The following is a 26,177-nucleotide window of genomic DNA, read 5'->3' as shown; positions in this document are numbered from 1 at the left end:
TGGAGGGCTAAGCGATCTCTCCACTTGGAGGGAAGTGACTGGAGGATGGGAGTATGTGTCTGGACTGTGTAGGGGTGGGAGGGGCATCTCATAATTCAGAGGCTGGACAGGACAACACAAAGGCTGTGGGTTTCACTCCCAGCCCTCAACTTATAAGATCCCTCTAGGGGCAGTTACTGAGTCCAACCTGGCTGGGCCCTGCTGAGCCCCATCACTCTCAGAAGCAGAGGGCCAGTCCTGACAGTTCCTCTACCCCAAGGCCGCTCACATTGTTTTTTAACACAGGTAATCCATTTTCATTGTAGAGAAATGTCACATCACTCTTTATTGGACACCAGCACCAGCCCCCTTCTCTCCAGGCACGGGGCACGTGGGCAAGGGGCTCCATCCCCCGGCCGGGAGGCAGTGGAAGCCTGGCCCCACTACCACTCTTCTAGGGCCAGCACCCTCCTCGGTGCCTGGGGCTGCTTGCTCAGGTTTGTTCAAACTCCTGTTCACAGTAGCCTACATTGAGCGGCTGGGCCTGGACACCCCGCCTGCAAGAGGACATGAAGAAATAGGGCTAGATGGGCTACTCAGAAGGAGGTTAGTCTTAGGCCCCAGCAACAACTTCACCACAAAGAGCAGTCTCCCCTTCCCCCATTTCAGTGGGTCGCAAACTGCCACCGTATACCAAAAATTACTTGGGGTCTCACTTTCAGAGATTCTCACTTGGGGTGGGACCAACTATTGGCAAGAATCTGCATTATGAATGGGTACCCCAGGTGATTTTGATACAGGGACACCCAGGAACTTTGGGGAACACCTCCCTTCTTCTAACCTGCCTATGTACCCTAGCCCCAAATACTCAGTCCCTTTAGAAAAGAAGTAGACGCCTAAGAGGTGCCCAGTGTTCTTGGCCCACTGAGTCCCTCTTTAATGGCTCTAAAATGCTATAAATGCAGTGGTGGTGGGGACTGAAGTGCTGTCCAATCCATGCGAGCAGGTAATTCTGTCTTTAGGCCTCAGCCTCACCTCTAGGCCTGTCTTCCTGTATTATCCAAATAAGTGATGTGCTTAGAGATGGTAATGAACTAGCTCAGAGTCACCCAGTGAATTACAGACAGTTGAGGTTTAGACTCCACCATGCTTGGTTCTCAGCTTGGGACTCTGCTCTGTGTCCCTCAGGTCCTCAAGACCTAGTCGCTGAATGAATTAGGGAAATGACCATCTTATATAGTTCTACCCCCAGTATGGGCATAGGTAGCATGAGAGCCCATAAAAACATGGCCATGGCTGAGTATAGACTCTGAAGTTGGCCTGGTTCAAATCCTGGTTTGAAGCGACTTTGAGCATGTTACCTAACTTCTCTGGGCTTCAGTTGCCTATCTGTAAAATAGGGATAAAACTACTATATAGGGTTGTGGTGAGGATTCAATGAAATAATGCCTGTAAAGGGCTAAGCATAGTGCTTGCCACTTAGTAAGCCTCTGTGTTAGCTATTATTAGTATTCTTCTGTCAGTAAAGGGTCCCAAGCCCCACTTCTTTGGGAAGGCCCCAAAGCCTGCTTACCTCAGCAGCTCACAGCGGAAGTGTGACAAACGTTTAAAGGCAAAGTCCGTGTTAGTTATCAACTTGCTGCTCCACAGCCTCTCAGCAACAGCCCCTGCTCTGGGCCTGAAGAAAAGGGGGCACACACCAGGTTGGACCCTGGATTCACTGCCAGCTATGGAGGTCTTGCTATAGGAATCAGGGACTTCAACGTTGGATCCTGAGCAAGTCATCTGTGCTCTCCAGGCCTCATTATCTCTCTCTTTAAAGTGAGGATAACAACCTCCATCCTACACACCTATGGATTATTGGAGAATTGTAGATCAAGTCAGGTGGGAGGTAAATGTTACATACAAACAGAAGGATCACTGTAAAGCCCCTTCTTGCTCAGGCCTGAAAGGAGGGTACTAGCCTGGGGGTGGCTAGGTGGGATTGGGTCTTTAAGGGAGACTGCATGGCCACAAGCCCAACCCTCCATATCTTCAGAAAAGCCTTACCAGAGCCTGGGGACCAGGTTTGTGCTATCCACATACTCTCCCCACATACAGGCCTCTCCACCAATCACCAAAGCCTTCTGCTCAGGACTACCTGAGGGAAAACAAGCAATGACAGGCAACTCTAGGGTTCCCCTTCAACTACTTTCTCCTCAAATTTATCTCCTGACCCAAAATATCTAGCCCAGACCCTCTTGCCTCCCACTCTATCTCCAGCCCAGCCTTCTTTGGTCAGCAAAGAGAGCTCCTTGCTTTTACCTTCAAATGACAAGGGATCCACCACGTAAAACTCTTCCCAGTCAGGGCCATAGCTTATGCGGTTCAGGTACCAGGGGGCAGAGAGCAGAGCCCGGAAGCCGGCATCAGTGACCAGTGCTAGCTCCTTCAAATAGTGTACTGGTGACTCTTCTCGCCAAACTTGGATGATTGTGTCCGGCCGAACCTGTCACAAAGGTCAAATGGTGATAATGGCACCTAGCTGATGAGATTCTTGGGCCACATTATTATGCAGGCAACCCAGGCCTAGGGGTATGCACCCCCTCCGCTCTCCAGCAGCAAAGTATTTCTCGGTGACTCCTAACCGTTGAGCCCCTAGCCCAAAGCAGAGGTCAAGGGTTCCACAGGCCATAGGAGAGCGCCGTGCTGCTTCGTCCTCCCATCCTGTAGCCTCCCTGTCCACACTGAGATAGTAATACTGGCTGTGAACTAAGGGTGGCAAGCAGTGGGGCCCAGGAGACTCATCAGGATCCCCCATGTCCAAGAGTCTCCAGATGTTTCTGAGGATGGGACAGGTTCCTGCAGAGCCCCCATGTGGCAGCAGGCTGGGATCTTATTGGTCAACAATGAAGGAGAAGAAATTCTGCTCCCATAGACCTGCAAGACCCTAGTCTATGACTCAGGAAGGAAAACCCAATCTATTGTGCCAATCTTGGGAAACCCAAGTAACCTAGCAGCAGAAATAACTCTTGATTGGTCTGTAGTGAAGGAAGATAGACAGAGGCTCCGACACCCACACCCAGACCTCTGCGACCTTTCTAGAGGGTAAAGGAGAGATGGATCTAAAACATGAAAGTCCAATCCAAATCAGGAGGATCAGTCCATGCAGAGGCACGGAAGGGCTGGGAGACCAGCGGGAGGTACTGTGGGTGGCTCCTTTTCTCTCTGCCCCTGGCTCACCTTTACTTTATTATCAAACACCTCCTGCCACACCACGTAGCCCTTGCCATAGGCAGAGATGATGTCGAGAAGCCTGGAGAGTAAAAAAAGTGTGTGCTCAACTCAGACAGACTCTAGGCTCTTGGTGTCAGTGCACTAGGGGTTGAGCCTGGCTAAGGGCCCATTCCTGATTGAGCGGTATCTTCCAGTTGGGAAATGACCATTCCAAACCTGAAGATATAGGACAAGGGACCCCATCAGGGGCCCAGAGAGTGGTCAAGCAGGGCCTGACCCTTGTATGGAAAGTGAGGACCTTATAGAAGGTGACCCAACAGACCCTGCCCACTCTCCTTCCTTCCTCACGTCTGAATGTAGAAGGACTCCAGCTTTTTGAAGTCATCACCAAAGCCTTTCTTCTTCATAAAGGCTTGGATATTTGGGTTGGACTTCCTGAATCCCAAGAGAAAAATAAAGATTAATTCTTTCAAAATCCTCAAAGCCCAACCTGGCCTCCCACAACTTCCTTTTTTGATCTTGAAAAACAATCAACTTTCTGAGGATCACAGAGTCCGCAAATAAGGAAGGTGTGGTTGAACAAAGCTGTATGAAGGGGGCCACTGACATTGGCTGAGAAAGTTTGAGCCTGGATCTGAAGAGCTTTAAGTTCAAACTCTCGAAGTGAACACATATTAATCTCTCTGGACTATAACATGTGACTCTGAGGTCTTGGCCTGTGGCTCAGGCTCACTGGATTCTGGCTAACCTCTATCCTGAGTAAGCAATTCAACAGACTTGGATGGGAAGATCAAAGGGCTCATACCAGCAGGTGAAATCAACCTCATCTCCTCCAAGGTGAAGATAAAAATCTGGGAAGACAGAGGTGACTTCCAAGAAGAATGTGCTCATGAACTCATAGGTACTGTTGAGAATGGGATTCACTGGTCCAAAGGTGCCAGAGGGCCGAGACTCAGAGTAGCAAGGAGTCAATAATCCAGAGACACCTAAGCCAGTAGAGAACCCCACACGGTGTCACAAATACAGTCATATACATAAGGACATTAAGTCTCCTAAAGTAAAACAATCATATTCATAAACATTACACACACAGGCTGAAACACTCAGGGACTCACAAACACTAGTAATCATGAGTGTTAGTCACAATCGAAGAAATACAAAAAGATCCACAATCATAGAGAGTCAGAGGCTGGGTTACAGCCAGACGACGGTCACACTCTTTCCTTGACACACTGCTTCCAGCAGAGGTCATCCTTGCTTGTAAAGGCTACTCTCTTCATACAGAGAGCCCAATTGAGTAAAATTGGTAAAATCTTTTCTCCACTCTAGGACACAACAACCTGCAAGGGTATCATTAAGACAAGGACATATGAGAAAAATTTGCCCATATTTTAATAGTAAGAAGTGGCCTTTTAACCCAAAGTAAATTCTGCCTATCTAAATTCCCAGGTGGAAGAGGTAGACGGCTGGGGCATGCCATATCCAAGTGCCAATGCCCTAAAGCTCCATGGAATGGGATCAGTAGATTTCCTCCCAATTGACATTATTTTTACCTGGTCCCCAAGACAGAGTGTGGCCAGGAGTGTCAAACTCTGCTAACACACGGATACCCCGAAGCCGTGCATATTCAATCACTTCCTTCACATCCTGTGTTGTGTAGATGTGGGTGGCAGGGTTGTAGGACCCCTGAAAGGCACAAGACACTCTTAAGGATCTCATTTCCTGAAGTCTAGCAGAGTAGAGGACACTTGAAATGCCTCCAGATGACTCCAGGACTCCCTGGGTATCAGAAAATCTACCCACCCACAGCCTTTTGGTATCAGGGACTATTTTTAAGGAACTTAATCATTATTTTCCACAAACTATCACATCTATTGCTTTATCTGCATGTCTTGATGCCAGTGAGATGAACGAGGTAGGCACTATGCCCATCTAACAGAATGTAAGTAAACAAATAAAAAGAAAATGAGACCAGGAGAGATTACCTCCTGAAGGTCACAGAGCAAATTAAGGGCAAAAGTTGGACTTGAACACAGGTCTTGACTCCGAATCCATTGTCACTGTGTCCCTAAAACTGGCTGGTTAGGAGAAGAGCTGGTGTCCTTGCCAGCAGGGCCACAGCTAGGCTTAGACACTGACCCATAAACTTGGTCAGAGCAAAACTGAGACATACCTTTCTGGCGAGCTCTGGAAAAGTGAAGCTCTCGTATGGGAAGGAAGAGTCATCGACCAGATGCCAGTGGAACACGTTGAATTTATTATATGCCATGACATCCTGTTGGTCAGAGCACATACCCTGTGAACCCATCACAGATTCTCCAGTTTCAGCCTCAAACTTGGGAAGCTGGGCAGACTTTCAGGCTGCTCCACATTCCTAAATAGGCTCAGCTCACCCCAGCTTCCTATTGTTTACAGGGTCTACCAGAACTCCCATCAGGGAGTGTCTGACACGGAGGAAGACAGCACATTTCTTCTTTCCCCAGGGAACATCCAAAGATGGCTGACAGAAGCGGTGTCTCCTCTTTTTGAGATGAGTCCCAGCCACACTGAAGAAATGGCTGCAGCTATGTGGTACCCTAGAGTCATCCAAAATACCCTGAACTCTAACACTTCCTTCTGCCATGTGTTTTGGGTAGTCTGATTAGTGTTTATCCAAACTGTGACATCTGATGTAAATTTAGTAGCCCCATAATGCATAAATCTCAGAACCAAACCTGATGGATTTGGTTCCACTAGAGGAACAAAGGAAAAGACAGACCCTGAGTTGGAACTGTAACTGTCAGATAAGGCTGTTCATCCAACTCAATATAGTTAGGGACGTCCCCAGTTAAGGCTTTTGAACATCTCCTTCCAACAACCTTGTCCTAACTAAACTAAAGTCAGCTCTGCCAGTCAAAGAAGCCAACTCCCCCAACCACTTTCTGCATCCCTGGAGACAGCCGGGACAAAGGTCCACAGTAGCCAGTGGGACAGATTTTAAATCATTCTTGTTATTTTTTTGAGTTTTAGAGTAGGTCATCCTTTGTTTTTCCTAGGAGCTCATAAAATTACTTACATTCTCTCTGTAACTCTTTAAGAATATGGCATACGGGCTATCCTTTGCCCCATCGCCCCAAAACCCTAAGGGCAAAGAAAGCCTTAAGGCCTGGATACCAGAGTGTTCAGGATGCTAGTCAGTGGCAGGTAATGGCGAGATGTATCCAACAACAAGCCCCGATGACGGAAGCGGGGATAGTCTTCAATCTCTGTCTTGTTGATAAAGAACTGTGTGAACCAAACATTGAACACGTCAGGATTCAAAGGATACTCACCATAGGTGTGGGGTAGGGGTTGAAGAAAAGTCTCCCAAGATTCCCTGAAAAGCCAATCTGTGACTGTTCTACAGGGTAATGTCTCCCCAAATGCCCCACACCTCTACCTCAATGACCGTAAAGCAGGAACCTTCAGAGAACAACTGTCTCTTGCTAGCCAAATACAGTTGTACCACACACTCCTCAGCCTACAAATTCTGGATTTTCATTGACTGTTAATATGTTCATTTCTTCAAAGCAGTGTGATCTCCAGGTTGCTGTTAAATAACGACTCAGGAGAACTAAATTACAGTGATTCTAAACAGGCCAAGTCTTCCAAACCAGTTTCCACCCATGTCTCCTTGTATACTCTTGCTGGGGCCACCTCAGGCCACCAGGACTCTGACTAAGGCTAAATAAGATATTTCCAGAACTCTCAACATCGAGAGCAAACTCTAGAGATTTAAAAGGAGCCCTTTTTGAGGGCCCACACTCACTGTGCCTTCAGGAGATCTCCAAACAAGCTGGCTAAAAGTCTCCAGACCTATGGGGAAGAAGAGAGGCAGAGTAAAGATTTAGGGAGGTGGGGAAAGAAATGCATTCATCTAAGAGGTTGCCAGTGTAGCAGAGGATAATGCCTCAGCACACAGTGAAGGTGGATGTAGTGTAGGCTTGATGATTCTCAACACTATGAAAGGGGGATACTAGGACACTAGTATCGATTTTTACTCTGTATTTTAGGAGATGGCGGTGTAAGGGGTGTTAGTGCCCCTCATAGGAAGACGCTGACCCTCAAAACCCACATTCCTCTTATCCATTTCCAAAGGTGTGAACTCACAAAAATATTAAGGCAGCCCAGATGTGTGCTTATGAGGGCAGATATAAGGACAATCAGCCTGCAAGGGTTAAGGCTTTGCAAGGATAATACTCATTGGAGCTAAGGGAGCTGAGAAAAAGGGTCCCCAGTCTGCTGACCCTTCATTTCTCCCAGAATGAATTATGGAAAAGTGATCATAAACTTGAGTTTCCAAGGAGCCTGGGTCCATAGCTGGACCTGAAAATCAAAGAATCATTCACTTTTCCCCCTCAGGGCTTAAGAAGAGATCCAGCTATAGGAAGCTGAGGTGTAGCAGGCAGCAACTGGCCCAGGACTGTCCCAGTCCACGGGTCACAGACTCCTAGATCCCTGCTAGGCTCCAAGGCAGGTATGTTGAGTCCAGAGCACTGGATGTTCTCAATAGCTGAAGCCCCACTTCTGAAAATCCAACAGAAGCCCCATGAAGGATTCCCAGAGTCTCAAATTTTCAGAGTGAAAGAATTTGTGAGACCTTAGTGGTCATTTAGTACCTAATTTGAGGTGGACTGCTAGGATACTGTTTGGCTTCTTTCCACTCTGAAGCCCAGCATCAACCAGACTAATCATTAGTACTTGCACAAAAGGTACAAGAGGGCAGAAAGGGGAGTCAGCATATTGTTTCTCCAAAATATAGGAGAGGGGTGAGGAAAGGCAAGGGAATAAAGACAAACCAAACCAAGGTTTGGAATTCTGTGAGAATTTCCCTTATCTTTCACTAGGAGTTGTTTTACCAAAAGTAGTAGAGGTATTTGGTTAAGTCTGTACGTAGGGATCAAATATCTTTTGAGTAAACCAAAAGGAAGGGCACAGGACTTTCAAGTGCTAGCTAGTAAAATCCTCATTTTCTCCCCAAATAATTAATTCTACATATTTTATTACTATTTACCTTTATTTTGACATTTATTTATTCATTTTGATATAGTTTTCCTTTTTAAAGAAGCTGGACAATTATATGTCTTTAGTGAGAGCTGAACAGGCAGTATCTGTGGCAGAGTCACCCCTCTGCCCTGCTGACACCCTGAGCAGCAGCCTGCAGGGTCTCCCACTGCTTCTCCAGAGCACTGACCAGGGGAGCTGCTGCCACTGCTTAGGTGAAACCTGTCAACTTCTTGGGAAAGCTGTAAGGACAAAGTCCTTTCAGGGAGATGAGGGAACACTCCACTTGGTCTCCATAAAGAAAGCTTCCTAAAGTGGGGGTATTCGCTGCATACCCAGTCCTGTCCTCCCACCCCCACCAACGCCAATGGTCCCACAACATCGTGTGCATCTCTCTCCCAGCATCAGCCCCACCTTGTTACCTCGGAGAGCTCCCCAGACAGTCTCAGAGAAGAGGAGACACAGCTCATTATTTATGGTCAGGGTGTCTGGAATGACAGAAATGCCCCCATTTGGTTAAGGATTTCTACTCTCATATTACAGATCACACATTCTATATAAATCCTTGGATTAAAAAAACAACAGCAAGATCACACTGTTTTTTTTTCAAAGAGGAGATGTCCCCAGAGCAGGGTAGTTGCAGGCCCTAGAAAACGATGTGTTATGAGGGTCAAGCTGGAGCACAGCCCTCTGTCAAGCACCACTGGCCTTGTAGGTCAGTTTCTTCTCTAAGAAACATGAATTCCCGCCAGCCTTTAGCTGAAAGTATGAAGTCTCCTACTGGCAAAGGGGACAGTGATGCTTGGAGGGGTGGGTCCAGGTTCCGATGTCTCCAAAGTCTTTGTGACCACTTTACTTTCCTTTTGTCCCCAGGCTTCAGCTACCTCATCCAAAAATGTAAGGAAGAAGCCAAATATGAATGTTCACTTCAGAGACTGAGAAGTCCCCAGCTACTCAGGGAAGACAGGAGACAATCACAGGACTTGACCTTGTCTCAGTACAAATGACCAAAACCTTCTCTCTCCAAAGTAGGACTTCTTAGAGAAAATCAGCAAAGTATACACATTCCAAAAATAGCAATGGAATTATGCTTAGTCCAGAGGTGGGTGTCCTGTGGGACTCAGTGAACAGCCAATGTGAAAGTCCACAGTCAGCCTATAGACACACTGGCTAGAGTGCTTAGGGAAAACACATCTTCTATGGCTCTTGGCACTTGGTGGCTCTTGGTCCCACAGTTATAGAGGGCTTCAGGCCTAGCATCAGCAACTTAGGCCAGGCCATCCAGAGCTACGGTTCCAGGCAAGTGTTTACTCTTCTAGAATGAGAACAGGGTGATACTTACAATTCTCTACTGACTCCAAAGAAGGGAACTGGTCACATTCAGGACTGATCACAAAGATATCCAACGAATTGTTCTTCAGTGTATACTGTTTTCCTGCAAAGACAGCATAAACTCAGTGTAGCTGACTTGCCACCAGAAGTAACAGGCAAAACCAAAGCCCCATAAGAGGGTCCTTAGCTCTAGTCCCTTCAGGTCACATGCCTGTGTCAAGATGTAAAGGAGGACAGGGCATGTACTTTTGGCACAGAAACTGCCTAGTCATCTGTTTAATGTTTTCATTTTGATCGTATCCCCTCTCTCCCCAGTAATCCTTCCTGACCATGAATGAATGGTCTGGCAGCAGCCCTCTGGAACCAGGACTCTATATTTCTGGCTTGGTACAGTCGTAGCACAGGGTTCCAAGACCTCAGCAACTGTTTTGAAACTAAAGGCAGCGCTAGAGTGTTGCTATTCAAAGTGTAGTCTGTGGATTGGCTGCTGATCTGTAAACTGTGTTACTGGTTGGTCATCAGACAGGAAGCTTAGATGATGCCAGAATGTATATCAATTATGTCAGCATAAACACACTGTTTAGTTCTAACATTTTTTCATAACGAAGTCTTCTTGATGAAGGGAATAGTTTTATATTTTATATTTATATGCTTCCCATCTCACTGGAGACTGGCACTCGAAGTAGCACTGTTCTTGAGGGTTCCAGATGAAAGATTTCTAACTTTGTAAATGCCCAGGATCTAATGTGAGCAGATGAAACAGATGACAAGGGAATCTCCTATGCGAAGGAGGCCTGCGATGATTCAGCTGGTGCCCCAGCAAAGGCATGTGGTCACCAGCCCATCCTACTTCCTTCTCTCCTCTTCTCAGACAGGTTCTCTGTCCAAGGTAGACTTCTCCCAACAGTGGAAAGCCACCCAGTATGAGCAAACATACTATCTAATATAGTCCTACAGATCCTAATTTATGCTGGAAAAAAAAAAAGCCAAAACACCAATGCACTGTCTCTTCTCAGCCTCCCACTGGCTCTTCTGTGACCTTCAGAGTGGTTGTGATTGTACTATTCCAAGCCTGAACCTCAGTGAACTCCCTTTCACAATTCTTTCTGGAGCCACATGAATCCCCACTGGCACCAAACATCCATGACTTCCTATGGAACTACAAAGTCAGGGACAGGATGGCCTGGCAGAAGATGGAGAGAGATAATTCAGAACCCAATTGGAATCCCAAATGTTGTCCATATCTAGGCAGAAGGAATCCAAGAGCCTTGAACCATCTCATGGAAGCCTGCTCACTGCTCCTGAGCACGACTTCCTGGCTGTATCTCAGCAATCAGGTCTGTCAAGAAGGAGCAATAAGGAGTCCTTTCCCACTACCCTGAACAAACATATTCTTTCCCCTCTCAGTAAATGCCTTGCACTCTCACTGTAATACTTGCCTCAGCTCTGCAGGAAAGAGAATTTGAGGTTACTCTGAGCCAGGCCAACTCACAACTGCATTCTAAATCCTGAAAACTCATCCCCATAACACAGAAAGACAATCAGGCTTTCAGGGCAGGGATCACTCTCAAGGCAGAACCTATAGTGTCTTCACAAGCTCCCTAAGCAGACAGGTCATCTCTACCAAACCAAAGACCAAGGAGGACTTAACTGAGGGGTGGGGGTAAGGAAAGCTATAAATGAATATCCCTCTTTAAACTATGCCTTCATCCTCGACCTCCTTGTCCCCACTCCATCCCCACACATCACAGAGCCTCAATACCACTGGGTGGAGAGCTCATCTGTGTATCTATCCAAGCAGCCATTCAAAAGAGGACAAAAATCCTAAACTTTAGTGGTAATCCTCTGGGCTTTGGTCTACCAAACTGAGGTGAAATCACGACTAACCCATATGCAGCTGCCACGGTCCCTGTCCTGATAGCTGATGGCAAGAGAGGCTGCATAACCACCAAGTTTATCTGAATTATTCTTGGAAGAAAACAATTTTGTTTTTGTTGTTGTTGTTATTGTTACCATTATATCTTATTTTTCTAAAATACACCCATACTCTGTACTCTAAGTCCATAGAACAATGCCCCTAATTTAAGGGCTCGTTTCTTCACCCGTCACTAATCTTATGGTAAAGAATCACTGTCCTAAGTGTGCTCAGTGATTCATCTGGGTTTGGGCTGCTGCTTAAACAAACTATGAGGGGACAGGTCTTGGGGAGGTAGTGATGTGAGAGCTAGCAAAACCGAGGGACACTGGGTCACTTACAAGGATGTAGAGTATCACCTCCAAGTTGGTCCTCTGAAGAGAGCAAGAAACAGGCAAGGGACAGGACAGCCACCTCTACACACACCCACACACACCGCACTGAGCAGCACTGAGGTGTGGGAGGCACAGAATGAGAAACAGCCCATCAGCTAGCAATCACATGGGCACACATACAACATGCCCAGGCGGGACAACAGGAAGTTCTGAAGCCTCAAGTGTTCAGGAAGCAGCATGAAAAATAGCACTGAGCTAGGAAATCAGGAAAGGCTGGTTCTGGTTCTGGTTCTGCTGGTGCCAAGCTGAGCGAGTCTTTGGCACTTATTTCCTCCCCTGTAAACAACGGTAGAGTGGGACGAGATTCTGGCTACTGCTCTTCCGAGCTAACACTATGGGGTTCCACAGACAGATCACATGCTCTAGGGCCCCAGTCCACAACCACAGCCTCCTATCTCCACAGCTCCCTCGTCTCCTTGCTTTCATGTGAACTTGCTCCTTTTAGATTCATCGAAAAATCTGTATATGTATTTTTTTTAATTTAAAAAGTTGAAAAAATTCAAACAGTTACAGAGTGTTTTTAACAATAAAATTGTCTTTGGTACCCCTCCTTTGTTCCCTCTCTGAAGAGATAACCACTGTTAGTTTTCTACCCTTGTGTCCTCTTTTTAGTGTAATTCAGCCTATTCATTACAGACAGATCAGTTGGACATGAAACTCTGAGACCCTTTTACTACCAAAGACCCACTGTTGAACTTTCTCCAGGTGCCAGTACAAGGACACCTCAATTTCTTTCTGTTATCAGTCCTCTCCAACCTTCAATTCCTCCCCTCCTGCTCTAGATGTGGTGATCCAACACTTCAAACACAATCTAGCTGGTACTTGCAACAACCCATCTCTTTTTTATTCTGTTGCATCCAGTGGGCAAAACTCCTCTACCCTAGATCAATCTAACATATGCTTTCTGTGCACTTAATCCTGGCTACTTCCCTCTCTGCTGGAGAGAAGGGAGAAAATCATGCAACAATGGGATTGGGCCACTGATAAAATCATGGTCTCTCATCATCGCTGGGCCCCTAATGTTGCCCTGAAAATCTTCTATCTCCACCATTGTTATTTTTTCTTTTCTCTGCAACAGCTACTTCAAACTTATACAACTTTCTTCAAGTCTGTATATAGTTTGATCACCATCTCCCTTACTCTCAGCAGACAATCGGAACTGCCATCCATCCCTACCTTCCCCTTTCCTCCCTAACAAATATATCTGCAAAACACACCTGGTCTTTACCTTCTCCTCCTCCTACCTTGGTGGAAGGGGTTTCCTTTCACCCGTGCTCTGGATCTCTCCTCAGGCTCGTCTTGTATACATTATTTCCCTTTTTCTCAAAGTCTTCAAATTATTTCTTTCTGCTGGTTCTGTCCCATCATCATTAAAATATTTGCAAGTCTCAACTGTATGTCATCTCAAACAGTTACTCTTTCACTCAGCTTCCAATCATGAAGAAACTCTAGAGGAAATGCAGCCTAAGCAGAGCGAGACAGATCTGGGTTCAAATCTTGGTTCTAACACTTGGTTCTAGCTCTGGAACCCTGGGCAAGTTATTTTCCCTCTCTAAGCTGCAGTTTCCTCATGGGGATCAAGGCAGTACCCACCTTCTGGGCTACTAGGAAGATTAAAAGAGTTAATGCATATAAAGTGCTTAGCTCAGAGCCCAGCACTTGATAAGTGCTCATGGAGTTGGCTATCCTTAGTCCTCTTTTTGTAGCCACTTCCTGACATCCTCTCTTTTCCTCATTCTACTATAATCTGGCTTCTTTCCACCACTCCTCTGAAAATGCCTTCGCCAAGGTCCTGTGGTTCTGTAACTAAACTCGAGGGACCTTTTTCCAACCATCCATCCATCCATCCACCCACCCATCTACTCGCCCACTCATTCAACAATTATTTATTGAGCACTCTGTACTAGGTGTTCTAAGTGCTGAGGATTCAGCATTGATCAAAACAGACAAAAATCCTTGTCACAGGGTTAATGTTCTAGTGACCATTACCCGGGGACCTCTTGACAGCATCAGATATCCCAGATTTTCTTGAAACTAAACTCTGTTGGCTAAGGGATCACTGCTCTCTCTTATTTTTCCTCTAACTCTTTACGCTTCCTCATTCTCTTTTTCTCTCACCAACCCCTTTGTACTGGTGTCCCCCAGGGTCACAGACTTCTCTTTTCCTCCTCACTTATACTCTCTCTGGACAACGTCATCCACTCTCACGAAGGCTGGTGACTCTCAAATCTAACTTTTCATGCCAACTCTTCTTCTGGAGCTCTAGACTCATATACCTCCACTCAAATTGGCTCAAAAGCACCTCGAATCTTAAATACAAAACTGAACCAACTCTTCATTCTTCTTCCTGGCTGATCTTCTCTCTCAGTGTGATAACAGCACCAGCTATTGATTTACCCAGACAGGAAAGCTCCTTCTCCTCCCACCTTTCTGAGTAGAACACAAGTTAATTCACTCAATATTTACTGACTATCTACTATGTGTCAAACACCGTGCTAAGCACTGAGATCACAACAGTGAAAAAGAAAGACCCAATTAAGTCTTATAACTACAAAATCCTTATTCTCTCTTATCATCACCACTTCCCCACTCCCATTGGTCAATGCCTTAACTCAGCCTCTCATAAATTCTCACCTGGATGACTATAAAAGAATCTCCCACTCAGTCTCTCACTGCCTCCACATATATTCCCCATTTCAATCTACTATCCTTTGTGATCTTTTAATATGAAAATTAAAAGATTTTGACAATCTCTGCTCCAAGCCCTCTAATGGCTCCCCATAGATTTCACGATAAAGTCCAGAATCCACTGGATTATAAGTCTCATCTTTCTCTGCTCCTGTGTAGGAATTCTCACAGTAGCACAACCGACTCTTTATAGAACCCTGAAAATGCAGCATTCATTCATACTTTTCTTTGCATATATTGCTTCCTCCAATTGAAACAAACTTTGTATTGCTGCCACTTTTCACCTGATTAAGAAACAGCTCTGGTTTTCCTTTTATAAAACTTTGCTGTCATGCCCCCACCCTTTCCTAAGAGAACTTCCTATGTGATCATATAGGAACACATACATACGTTTTTCATAACATTTATTTTAATACAAGCTGTTTGTCTATCTCCTCACCGAGGCTGTGAGTTCCTCAACAGCAGGGACCAATCTCAGTGTCTTTGTACTCCCAGTGCCTGACACACGGTAGTCATTCAATAAATGTTTGCTGAAAAAATGAATGATGCTAGAATTAAAAAAATGCATATTTAATGGTATATATGCATAATGATTGTGCTACATGATAATCGGGCATAAATGGCAAACAGTTAATGTAGAGATTACTTTCATATACCCAAATCTAGTATTTCTGAAGTCCTGGGCTGGGGTAGGGGATGATAAGAAGATACCCAGGCATACAGAAAGTGCCTTTTCAGACACTGCTCTGAAGATGTATGGGTCCATACATCTAAAGATTCAGGTCTTTCCACTTCTCTGGAAGAGACTACTCATTAGGGTACCCAGAAACTATGTCTTTACCTCAGTGAGCCTCTCCCTCCACCAGCCCTGCTCCTCCCTGAATCAAAACATTTCTATCATATCAATGTGTTTAATTCACTGACTCTTAGCAGCATGGAGAAAACACATTCGTTTTAGTTGGCAGTACCCACCTTCTGGGCATTTAGTTTGGTTTCTAGGGTAGAAACTGGGAAAGTCAACCCAGCCTTTGGCACCTTACCACTCTGTCAGGTCTACCCTGCCCCATATGTCATGGTACTCTCCTAGCCTGGTGCCAGCAGTGTTTGTTCTCCATGCCCACTTGGTTCCCCTCTCGTTCCCACATTTATATACATCACACCCAGGCTTCCTCTCCCCATACTCAGCCTAATAAAAACTCTTGAAATTATTCATTTTCCACTCATTTCTTCATTCCAATCAAGAAATATTGAGCACTTACTGTGCATCAGGAACTGTGCTAGGTGCTGGGGCAGTTAAAAAGAAAAAGCAGCCCTGGTCCCCGCCCTTGAGGAGCTCATAGTCTAGTGGGAAAGACAAATACAAACAACAATTACAAAACAGTGCGATAAGAGCTACTACAGTAGATGTTATAGCATCCAGAAAAGGAGGCAGGCCTAACCCTGGAAGGGACCTCTGAGCAGAACATTGAATCCTGAGTTGGTGTTTGCCAGGCTACCAAGAAGGAAAAAGGTATTCCAAAGCCTGCGAAGCCGTCAGTGCAAAAGTACACTGGTGTGGCTAGGGGAAGAGGCAAAGCCCCGGTCAAACTCCTTACCCCATTAAAGCAGGAGTCTGAGAACCCAGGTGCCCTGAGCCTGGAGCCCCACTGTAGTGCTGCTGAATTCAGTTTGGTGCCTCCTCCCATGAGTCCCAAGATTTTTCATCCTCCAGAGACGACTAGCATCCACTCAGAAGTGCAACTGATTCAGCCCACATATAAATCCTGAATGTTCCCCCTTCAATCTTCTGTTGCAAAAGTTGTAGTTATAGTTATGGTTGTAGTTGTAGTCTTTTTCCCTCTACTTTTAAAAATTGATCTATTTTCTTCTCGCCTTTCACCCCCACTGGAAAGAAAATGCCTCCCTATAGATCCCTAGAGATAACTCTGGTTAACATTTTGCAGTCTTTCAATTTTTTGTAAATACAGATTTATTATTAAGTTTTAAAACAAAAATGAGATCCTGATACATATTAATTTGTAACTTTTTTCCCACTTACCAAAATGATCTGCAAATTTTTTAATGTCAATATATATAGACCTGCATAATTTTAAGTGCTGAATAGAATTCCATTTTTGAGATACTTTAAGAGCTGAAAGTCCTAACTTTTCTACTCTTTATTGACATTTGGGAATACTTCAAAGTGTTTGATATTATAAACAATGCTCTAGTTAACAATCATTACATATATATTTTTTCTTTTTTTAAGCAGTTGTGAGAAATTTCTGTAGAAAAATACCTAGAAGTGGAAATGTTAAGCCAAAGATATAAAAATTTTTGGTTTTAACACTGCCAAATTACTCTTCCAAACTATTGTACTGATTTATATGGGCCCATATCTACACATCCTTCTAAAACTAGTGCTAGCCTCATAAAGAAATATATCATTGTTTTAATTTGTATTTCTTTAATAATGAATGAATTTGAGCATGGCTTTGCATTTATGGGCCATATTCTTTGCACTTTTTTATTGTTAATTTTCTTTTAATGATTTGTAGAGCTCTTTCTAGATTTTAAACTTGTCTTTTAAGGATGCAAATATTTGTCCCATTTTTTCTTTATTTTTGAACCTTATGGGTTCTTTTGCTTTACTTTTTATGGTTTCCTTTATTTGCTGACTTAGAAAGGCCTCTTCTACCCCTAGGAGTATAGGAATAGTTTCCTTTATTTCAGTCTAATATTTGTATGGCATATCTTTGATCTTTAGATTTTTAATCCACCTGGAATTTACTTTTCTCACTGACATGAGGTAAAGATTTTTATTTTTTTCCAAATGGATAACAAGCCATCTCTATCCATTTATTGACTAATCTATCTTTTCACTTTTGATTGGAAATGTTTCCTTTATCATGTATTAAATTCTCGTGTATGTATGAACTCTTGCTTATCTCTGGAACTTATTTTCTTGGCAATCTTATAGTCAGGGAAATCTATCATGTCATGTTTATGTCATCTTCTGTCACTGTGCCCAATATGTAAATGCCTCTGCTCATTTCTGGACCCACGCTTCCATTCCTGTAAGTGTTGATTCCTCTCCCCCACAAACCACCTGTACTGTAAGTCGCCCACCCCCACAAACCCTCTGGAATCTGGTTCCATGGTTATTTAACTACCAAAATCCTCAGTCCCTTCTATGTCCTCCTTAACTGAAGCCCGGCTCTCCTCAGGAATGTTACTTCCCCTCAAGTTGAGATCTGGGGCTGCTTTCAGGTCCTCTGCTATCAAGTGAAAAAACAAACAAACAAACAAACAAACCTTCTTCTATGGCTCATGCCATCCAGCTGTGAAATCTTGAGCCTCTCCTTGTCACAACACTCTGCAACTTCCTGGTTACTTCTTTATTTACCCAAGACTTTGGGTCCTGGGCCCCAGTCTTCTTCTCTATCTCCAGGCTGCCTATCGTCCTAGATGATTTTGATACTCAAAAAGCAGAATTAACCCACATTCTGGCTTAGCGGTTATCCAACATCTTCCTTCTCCTCAATACCCTCCCATGGTCACCTTTTGGACCTTCTTGTCTCCTAGAAGTGTTCCACCACATTCTCTCAAGCTTCAGTACCATATAGCTAATTGTTTGCTAGACGCTAGGTAAACTCACACTCAAGAGGTCCAAAACCAAACTTGCTTTTTATAATTCTCACCCCATCTCTAACCTCTTAATCAATCTCTCTCTGTCTTTCCCTCTTTTCACTCCCTTCTTCCTTCCTTCCCCTTCCTCTCCTACTATTTTCCCCATCTTTGTGAATGGTAGCAGAATATATTCATATTGCTAAATCATAAATCTGGAGTCATCCTCAGATGACTTGGGTCTACTACCTCTCTAGCTTCAGAACTTGCTGATCCACCCTAGAGCTGTGCGCTTCCACCATACAGACCTTGAGTTCCTTAAATATGGCCTAAAACTTCTTTCCTGAAGGCCTTTCCCATATGCAGTTCTTTCTAAGTGGATTACTACCTCCATCCCCATCAACCACTACTTTCAGATCTGATTAGACAGCTCTTTATGGAAGCCTCTCAAAATGTACTCCTACACACGCACATACACACTTGGGCCAGGTGATCCCAAAGTATCTTATACTTCAATTATCAGCAAAAATCACACCTTACTGTGTGTCTGTATTCCCACTTCCAGAGGCCCTAAATTCCTTATGGACAGGGAAGTTCAATTAATATTCTTTAGACCAGGGCTACTGACAAATTATAGTAATTTAACAATTACTACTTGTACTAAGGATGGATGGAAGGAAGGAAGCCAGCCAAAAATACTACTAGAATCTGATAACAATGGGCCAACTACCAAAATAGTCATAATATGATTGCTAGCAATTAAACAATTAGGTGTTAGAAGTTACTATTTGAAGTAATTAACATTAAAGCGTGATCAGGGCTTAATCCTACCAGAGGCCAGTAGTTTTCCAAATTGTTAACTGGTATAATGCTTGATGAAGATACTTACGAGTAGATTACCCTAAGATTGCACAGTAAAAAGAGCTAAATCTTTGTAGACAAACAGACTTGACTGGAATTTCTGCTCCACCATTACTACCTGTGTAACCCTGGACATGTTACTTAGCCTCTGTGAATATCAGTTCTGAAGACGAGGATAACACCAACCTCACAGAGCTGTTATTTGGATTATAAGGCATAACATATAGCAAGTGCCAGACACTCAAAAAATGCTAGTTTCCTTCCATTTTCTACTTCTCTTTCTTAATAAGTCAATTTTGCCACTTGGCTGACAGAGGCCTAGGGCTGGGATCCTTGTGGGATAACCACACCATAGGAGCAGCTTCTCCAAGGGCTTTTCATGAGCTGCTTACAGAAGCTTGAAGGCTCCACTACTGTGTGATGCCATCCTGTATGGCAAACAAGCTGACACTCCAACATATAAAAGGGACATGAGCTTAGAACTCTGAATCTGCCTCAAACTAGGACTGTGGCACCAGTCAAAAGACGAAAGCAACTAATGTGAGATCCTAGTACTAGTACCAGGACAAGGTCAAACGGGACAGAATTTAAACTTTTCATCTAGTGTACTTGGTAAGCCATCTCCCTTCCCATCTCAAAGCTTTACAAAGAAGAGGAGGCTACTTACTGACACTCAAGCTGACAAGCACCCAAACCTTCTGCATCTGAGAACACACTTTCAGAGGAAAAAGCTCCACACCATAGCCAAACTCCAACTAACCTCAAATGTGGACACAATGAAAGCATATCACTATTGGCTAGAGATCAGGGTTGAGGACATAGCCAAGCAGCTTAAGCAATAACAGAAGCTTAAAACAAGCAAAGAGAGAAGTTCCCAACTCCATGATGGGTCTTATACACTACAGCCAGGAAGAGAGAAGAAAAGCAAATCCATTTCTCTATCACAATGGACTGCAGACCTATAAACCTTGAGGCAGATGACAGAAAACCCTCCATACACACATCTTTCTCACCTCTACAGATGCAACCTCCTCTTTTTAGCTGACCGTGCTGTCAGTGGCCCTCCAAAGTGGGAGAAAGGTCCTACCTAATCCATGTGGTTCAAGCTCTTGATGATGTACATTGAATTGACTTTATTTCTATCACTTATTTCTAGAACCAGCAGAGGAAATTTACAAAAATGCAGAAACATACATGACTTCCTTTATTTCTATAAGAAGTATTGGTTAGGCAGTAAAACTTTGCTTCTCTATAATCAACAGAAAAAGGATTAAGTTTTATGCCTTTAACAGGCTAAGCTACTGACAACAAGCCCCAGCAAGAGACTGTGTAACTATAAGAAAAATAAAAAGAGCCCATACCTGCTATCGAAAACAAAAACAAGCAAACAGGCAGTATCGACAGGCAAAACCCTGCAATGTCCTACTTCTCTCTTCTGTTTGGCGGTGAGAAAGGGAAGTGGAAGAAGATGGGAAGGGCACCACTGGGGCTCAGACTTTTAATTTTTATTGTTTTATTTTAAAGTTCTTCCTCTATAAGTTCTTCCTCTATATACCCAAGTTCTTCCTCTATATACCCTCATTCAAAGATTGTGAAGACATTCATCACTATCTCCTTGTTATCTTCAGAAATGCTTGGAATATAGACAGATTTTTTTAAAAAAAGTAGCACGGCTGCTTGGAAATTAGGCACTTTGCCTGAGGGCACATAGTTAAAGAGGTGACTAATAAACATTCTGTGGCTGACTCCTGAATAAATCATACTCTAGACCCTGAATCCTCCACTGCATACGGTCGTCAAGCAGCGGGAGCAATGATAGCTCAAGAAAATAAGATTCAAATTTTTCATAAATCAGGCCGAGACTACCCCCACACACCTTGATCAAGCAGAGCTTCTTGGGCTCAGTACCATCCAGGGCTATTGGAAAAGCACTACAACTTATGTAATAAAGAACAAAACAGGACTGTGAGCGGAAAGCCCTGTTGAGGCCTGCAGGCCAAGCCCTGGGATTCAACATAGGACACAACAATTATTTAGCCCCTCACTAAAAACTAGCTCCTGCTACCGAACCCCTTTCCAAATCTTTGTATTTCTCCTCCTTACATGTTCCTCCATTTTCCACATACCTCTTCTCAAGAAAAAGAATTCTACTACAGAACTTTCTTCTTGCGTTTTCTTCCCTTTTGCTTGTAAAACAATAAACTCAGGGGCAATCAAGTCTTCAGCAGGAACATGCCTTGTCCTTGTCCTAGTCCAATTAGAGTGGAGAAAACTAATCGGCATTACCCTGTCTCCCTAGCCCAGCTGCCAGACTTTATCCATTTCCTTTACAACACTCCCTAGATGCATTTCCAGTGCTTCTCCAACTGTGATGAAATAAAATCAACTTGAGTTGGGACCACAGCATAGTGTGATCCTCCTCTCCCTGGAATCACATGTGAATATTCCAAGTTTGAAACTTCAAAGAAAAACAATCAATTCTAAATGAAACTTGCAAATCATCTCCTTATTGATGATCTCAGAAATAAATAAAAATCATGAAGCTTTCTTACAAACTTTTATAGAAAGTAGCCTTTTTAAGTTAATATGTCCAACAAATAATTAAGTATGGACTATGTTCCTGGCATAGTTATAGAAGGAATAGCCAAAGGAGGTATTTTAGGAGATTCAGATTATAATTAACTAATCCACTTATTAACTTAGTCACTTGTTTAATATCTGAGGACAAGTAAATCAAATATTGATAATGGCTGCAAAAGAATCCAGATACTCATATAATAATCTTCCTTCCACACTAGAATAAAAGGACTGGGAAAAGGGGTGGAGATTATTCTGTTCAGAGATGATGATATCCTAAGTAACTCATAGAGATGTTCATGTGGACACCAGAACAGGATGGGAACTTTATAACAGCCATTGGGTACTATGGCTTCAATCAAGTAGTTCCGGAAAAAGCAAAGAAGAATGCGGCCAAATTATATAATCAGATTTAGTCACTTAACCTCAAAAATCAGGGCTTTATCAACTCCATTAAGCACCCAAAAAAGTATTTGGGCCACATTAGATGGGTGTCATCCCAAATAATCAGATCTTTGATTTGTAAACAGGATGTGGTTTAATAATCAAAACAGAGAACTTAGTTCATAACTAGAGCCTAAAATAATTACATTTAACAGGTTTAACAACATGTAACACATACCCCTCCAGTTGGCACAAACACCTCTCAATGACAAAGCAAATACTAAACACCTCCACAGGCCATTTCGAAATTGGTGGGACTACGGCTAACCCTTGAAGGTGAATTCAGAACAGAATGGAACCTCAGTACTAGACTTGTTTTTCAGAAAAGGTTGGTATGAATTCCACTGAATTCCAGGTACAGATCAAACTCAAAAGTTGTGCTGCATTAAGAACAACTCTGGCCCAGCGCCTACAAAGAAGTTATTTGGGGAATGGACAAAAAGCTGTCAGCTAAAATTTAACCTGCGTATGTTGTTTTCTTTACTAAAATCTTCCCCATAGAGAAATATACATGGGTTTGGGCCTTATTGATGTTGCTTTCACCTCCATCAATTTGTCTTTCTTTTTTTTTTTTTTTTGTGGAAACAAGATTACAGCTCAAGTCATCTGAAAGCCTCCCCAGAAAATTGTGTTCCAAGGGGCAGAGGGCTCCATGGGAAGAACAACAGAGAAGGAAGTTCTCGTATGTCTTTGGTAATGGTCATCCAAACCAGTTTTCATTATCTCTCAGTGGACAAGAACCCTTCAACTAATAGAGCAATTCATTTACAGGAAGGTAATAAATTGAAATAAACATCTTAGTTTATCGGTCTCTAGATCTCTTTCATTAGGAATTTACAGCACCTTAATTACAGCTGCCCTATTTCTATTTTCTTGATTAAACTGTAGTCCTACAGCAATGGAGGTAAAGGCTTAATTTAGAAGTATAGAAATTATTCTAATCTATACCATAGTAAAATTAGTAAACATTCTAATTAACTTTTGAGCATTTTATAACATATTGTGTCCTTTGGCTTCATATTTCCCCAACTGGACTGCAAAACGTGGGCCTAGGTCTTACACTTTTCTTGTAACCACCAGAGTGCCCAGCACTGGGATAGACACATACCATATACATAACAGATCTATTTTTTTTTTGCACAAGCCAGGCCTTAACTATTCTATACCAAAATAAACATATTCTGAGTGTCAATCCCCTGTAAGGAATTCTATTATTTGTCATGAAGGATTCAGAGAAATATGTGATCTACCACACACAATACCAGGCCTTTTATCCTCCCAGCTTAATACATTTTACCAGTTAAGACTACCTTGATGCTGAGACTGTCACTCCCTAAGTGCCATCTGTTTAATTAAATGCTTTTAATTCTCTATATCAAATGAGAACATTCGTGAAAGTAATTTAAGCACAGTTGAAATACACAAAATGATGCTACCATATGGCCCAACCATAAATATGGCTTCCACTCAAACACCTACACATCATAACCAGAGAACTAGATTCCAGGAGATTTTCAAGAAAACTCTACATTTTAAGTCCATCATGTAGAATTTTATTCCTTTGTGTTGCTGACTCTACTCATCGATTTGCTTTGAAATAATAATCCTCAAACACAATTTTCAGCAGCTGCCTTAAAGAATATCGCTAGCCCGTTAATTTAGATGAAACCAATATCCAAAGTACTCTGGATTTTTCATTTAATCCCACACTTCCACTAACCTCATCCCTCCCCACTCCCCAGTTACCATCTTCATCACACACCAGACTAGCACTTGAAGGTCAATCACAACCCTTTGTGCTTCTGTTCAAGCCTTTTATCCTTCCCGGAGCACCCTCCTTTCAGTCCCGGCCCATTATATTCGCCCCCTCACTATGAGTGGGTGGTCAAAGTTCTTTTCTTTATGGAAGTGTTCTATGATTTCTCTCATAGTTTAAACTTTTACTGAATGTGCTATGTGTCAAGACACTTTCATGTAATTTTGCATAGATCAATATGTTTCTCACGTTTTGTCTTACCAATCTGGGGTGTCAACACTTGTCTCCTCTACCCAGCCCTGGTCACAGCTTCATTAAGACCCTGTGACACTTGAACACGGCAAGAGGGGTCACCTTAGATGTCCATTGGCACAGTATTTCCAGTTATTTGATATCCTGGTTGAACTATAGTTCTATAGCAGGTATTTTGGGTGAAATATAGCCCGAGGACAGGATTCCAGAGAAATCCTGGCCCTAGAAGTCAACTCGGTGAAATGAATAGCGGTAGGGGGCTAAACCTGGGGCAGGCTAAAACAGCTGTACGAAAAGGGCAGGAGGAAGTGGAGACTAGAGGGTGGTGATTAGAGGACTGGGCAAATACCAAACTAAGGGCGTCTCAAGAAGTCTGGGGAGTTGTCCCAAGGCCGGTTGTCTCAGAGCCCTGAACCAGGCGGGGCACGTCCGGCTCACCTGTGGGGGCAGGATAGAGCCAAGACTCAGAGCCGAAGAGCAGGTCACGGTAGCGCAGGAAAGCCTCGTCCAGGACGGAGCAGCCCGGCTGCGCGGCCGAACTAACGTGGTACTTGAATTGAAAGCTCTGCGGGAAGATGGTGTAGTGCCAGTTGGAGGTCTGGATGTATTGGGGCCAAGGCCACAGGGCCGTGGCCCTCCCAGCGAACGCTGCCGCCAGCAGCAGCGAAAACCAGAGTCTGGATCCTGCCATGGCCCGCCGGTCTCCTCCGTCCCAGCGGGCCGGGCCACGTGACCCGCCTGGTCAGGTGAGCAGCGCCCGCGTGATAACTGGTGTGTCACGTGACCGGACGCGGCCCTGCGCCACCTACCCGGGAGCATAGACTCCGTGCCCCTCCTTATCCGGCGTGAACTCGGAGCTGTTGCGGCGTGGGGCCGTGGGTGCTGAGCATGGGCGAAGGCTCTGGTGCGGATGGCTCGTCGGCCCAGAAGTGGGTGGACACCGCAGATGCCATATCTGCCATCACAGAACTATAAGAGCACCTAACTGTGGAAGGCACCAAGTAGGGGGAGGGTAAGGAAAGTCCTCGGAGTGGGGGACGTCTAGGCTGAATCCTGAACGAGGAATAAGAGATCGCCAGGCCTGCCTGCTGCGGGGTAAAGGACGTCCCAGGCCCTGGAACTTCAGAAGCAGAAAAGAGGGTTAAAACCATAGGTCGTTGTGATGTGAAATGCAGTGCGGGCGGAAAGGGGCTGGGATTAGGTAGTCTGAACGGCTCCCCTAGAGAGGGAGCGGTCACAAGATCTCAAAAATGTGATCTACTTGTGGCTGGAAAAAAAATGTGTGCTTTCAGAGCGAGCATAAGGTATCTCAGTTTCTGCTTCCGGTGTGGGCTCCTCTCTTGATGCTTGATAATCTAGTAACTGCCCCCATGCAAAACTTCACAAACTGTACCACGGCAGAGGAGTCATTCACTTGTCACAAAATGAAGGAGCTGGACCCGAGTAAAGAAATTGTACAAATTACTAATGAAAATTCTTAGAGATTCTTGAGAGAATATTCCAAACATACTATTCCAAATTTCTTCTCTCTGACCAGTATAATCAGAAAAGTAATGAATGACCATTAAAAGTTAAAAACTCATCATAACCCAAATAAATGTTCAGAGACTCACATAGAGATAGTAGCAAAGTTTAAAATGGAATTTTAACAATATGAATTCTTTAAGTTAGTATATACATAACTACCATCAATTTTGAGGGAAGAGGATAACAAAAATAATGACAGAATTTAATATTTGGTTTTCTCTATTTTTAAATTTAAGACAGCTTAGTAAATGAATAAAACATGATTTAATTCCCATATTTATAGCTTCTAATAAATTAGTTTACATATTAGAAAAAGAATTCACTGTCAGACAATGTGTCCAGATTTTTGGTTCATAAAATGGAGTTATCGCTGTAGATGCAGAGAGGAGGGAATGACTAATTTTGCCTAGTGAAATTTTTCACAAAAGAAATGACTTTTGAGCTAGTTCCTAAAGCTTGAGTTAGCCAGTTGGAGAAGGGGAGCACAGACAAAACACAGAGGTGTGAAAGAAGATGGCATACTGAGCGTAGGGTTTGTGGGATAGCAAAAGGAGATATGCCATGATTATCCCATTTATACTATGTTCCTTTCTCCCTGGAATGCCTT

At 43.7% G+C, this 26,177-nt stretch overlaps 1 protein-coding gene across 3 annotated transcripts; it reads right to left on the bottom strand.

Annotated features, from left to right (window-relative positions):
• Positions 1-293: 293 nt before the first annotated feature.
• Positions 294-24,787, bottom strand: HEXA (hexosaminidase subunit alpha). 3 transcript variants are annotated; one of them, XM_023521860.1, is made up of 16 exons: positions 24,482-24,629; positions 15,807-15,888; positions 14,987-15,077; positions 9,560-9,652; positions 8,640-8,705; positions 6,983-7,029; positions 6,349-6,459; positions 5,369-5,470; positions 4,749-4,881; positions 4,001-4,181; positions 3,544-3,630; positions 3,202-3,274; positions 2,284-2,467; positions 2,029-2,119; positions 1,553-1,657; positions 294-536 (listed from the first exon to the last, which is right to left on the bottom strand). In XM_023521860.1, exons 8-16 carry the CDS (start codon positions 5,462-5,464, stop codon positions 473-475), a joined length of 1,014 nt encoding a protein of 337 aa, XP_023377628.1. In that variant the 5' UTR covers positions 5,465-5,470; positions 6,349-6,459; positions 6,983-7,029; positions 8,640-8,705; positions 9,560-9,652; positions 14,987-15,077; positions 15,807-15,888; positions 24,482-24,629; the 3' UTR covers positions 294-472. The 3 variants fall into 3 exon arrangements, with proteins under 3 accessions (XP_023377628.1, XP_011373887.1, XP_023377626.1); XM_011375585.2 differs by lacking the exons at positions 14,987-15,077; positions 15,807-15,888 and having other exon boundaries at positions 24,482-24,787; XM_023521858.1 differs by lacking the exons at positions 294-536; positions 1,553-1,657; positions 14,987-15,077; positions 15,807-15,888 and adding an exon at positions 1,683-1,829 and having other exon boundaries at positions 24,482-24,787.
• Positions 24,788-26,177: the final 1,390 nt, after the last annotated feature.

Source organism: Pteropus vampyrus, unplaced genomic scaffold (assembly GCF_000151845.1).
Source record: "Pteropus vampyrus isolate Shadow unplaced genomic scaffold, Pvam_2.0 Scaffold10, whole genome shotgun sequence".
Lineage (NCBI taxonomy): Eukaryota > Metazoa > Chordata > Mammalia > Chiroptera > Pteropodidae > Pteropus > Pteropus vampyrus.
This window is presented reverse-complemented; position numbering and strand designations above follow the sequence as displayed.

What these genes read in the sequence shown, in the direction of transcription:
- HEXA (XM_011375585.2), bottom strand. Translation starts at nt 24,734, where the DNA reads ATGGCAGGATCCAGACTCTGGTTTTCGCTGCTGCTGGCGGCAGCGTTC. An exon ending in CTAGCATCCTGAACACTCTG is followed by an intron (nt 5,471 to 6,348) that starts GTATCCAGGCCT and finishes TCTGACCAACAG; the next exon opens with GATGTCATGGCATATAATAA. An exon ending in GAGGTTGATTTCACCTGCTG is followed by an intron (nt 3,631 to 4,000) that starts GTATGAGCCCTT and finishes CTTGGGATTCAG; the next exon opens with GAAGTCCAACCCAAATATCC.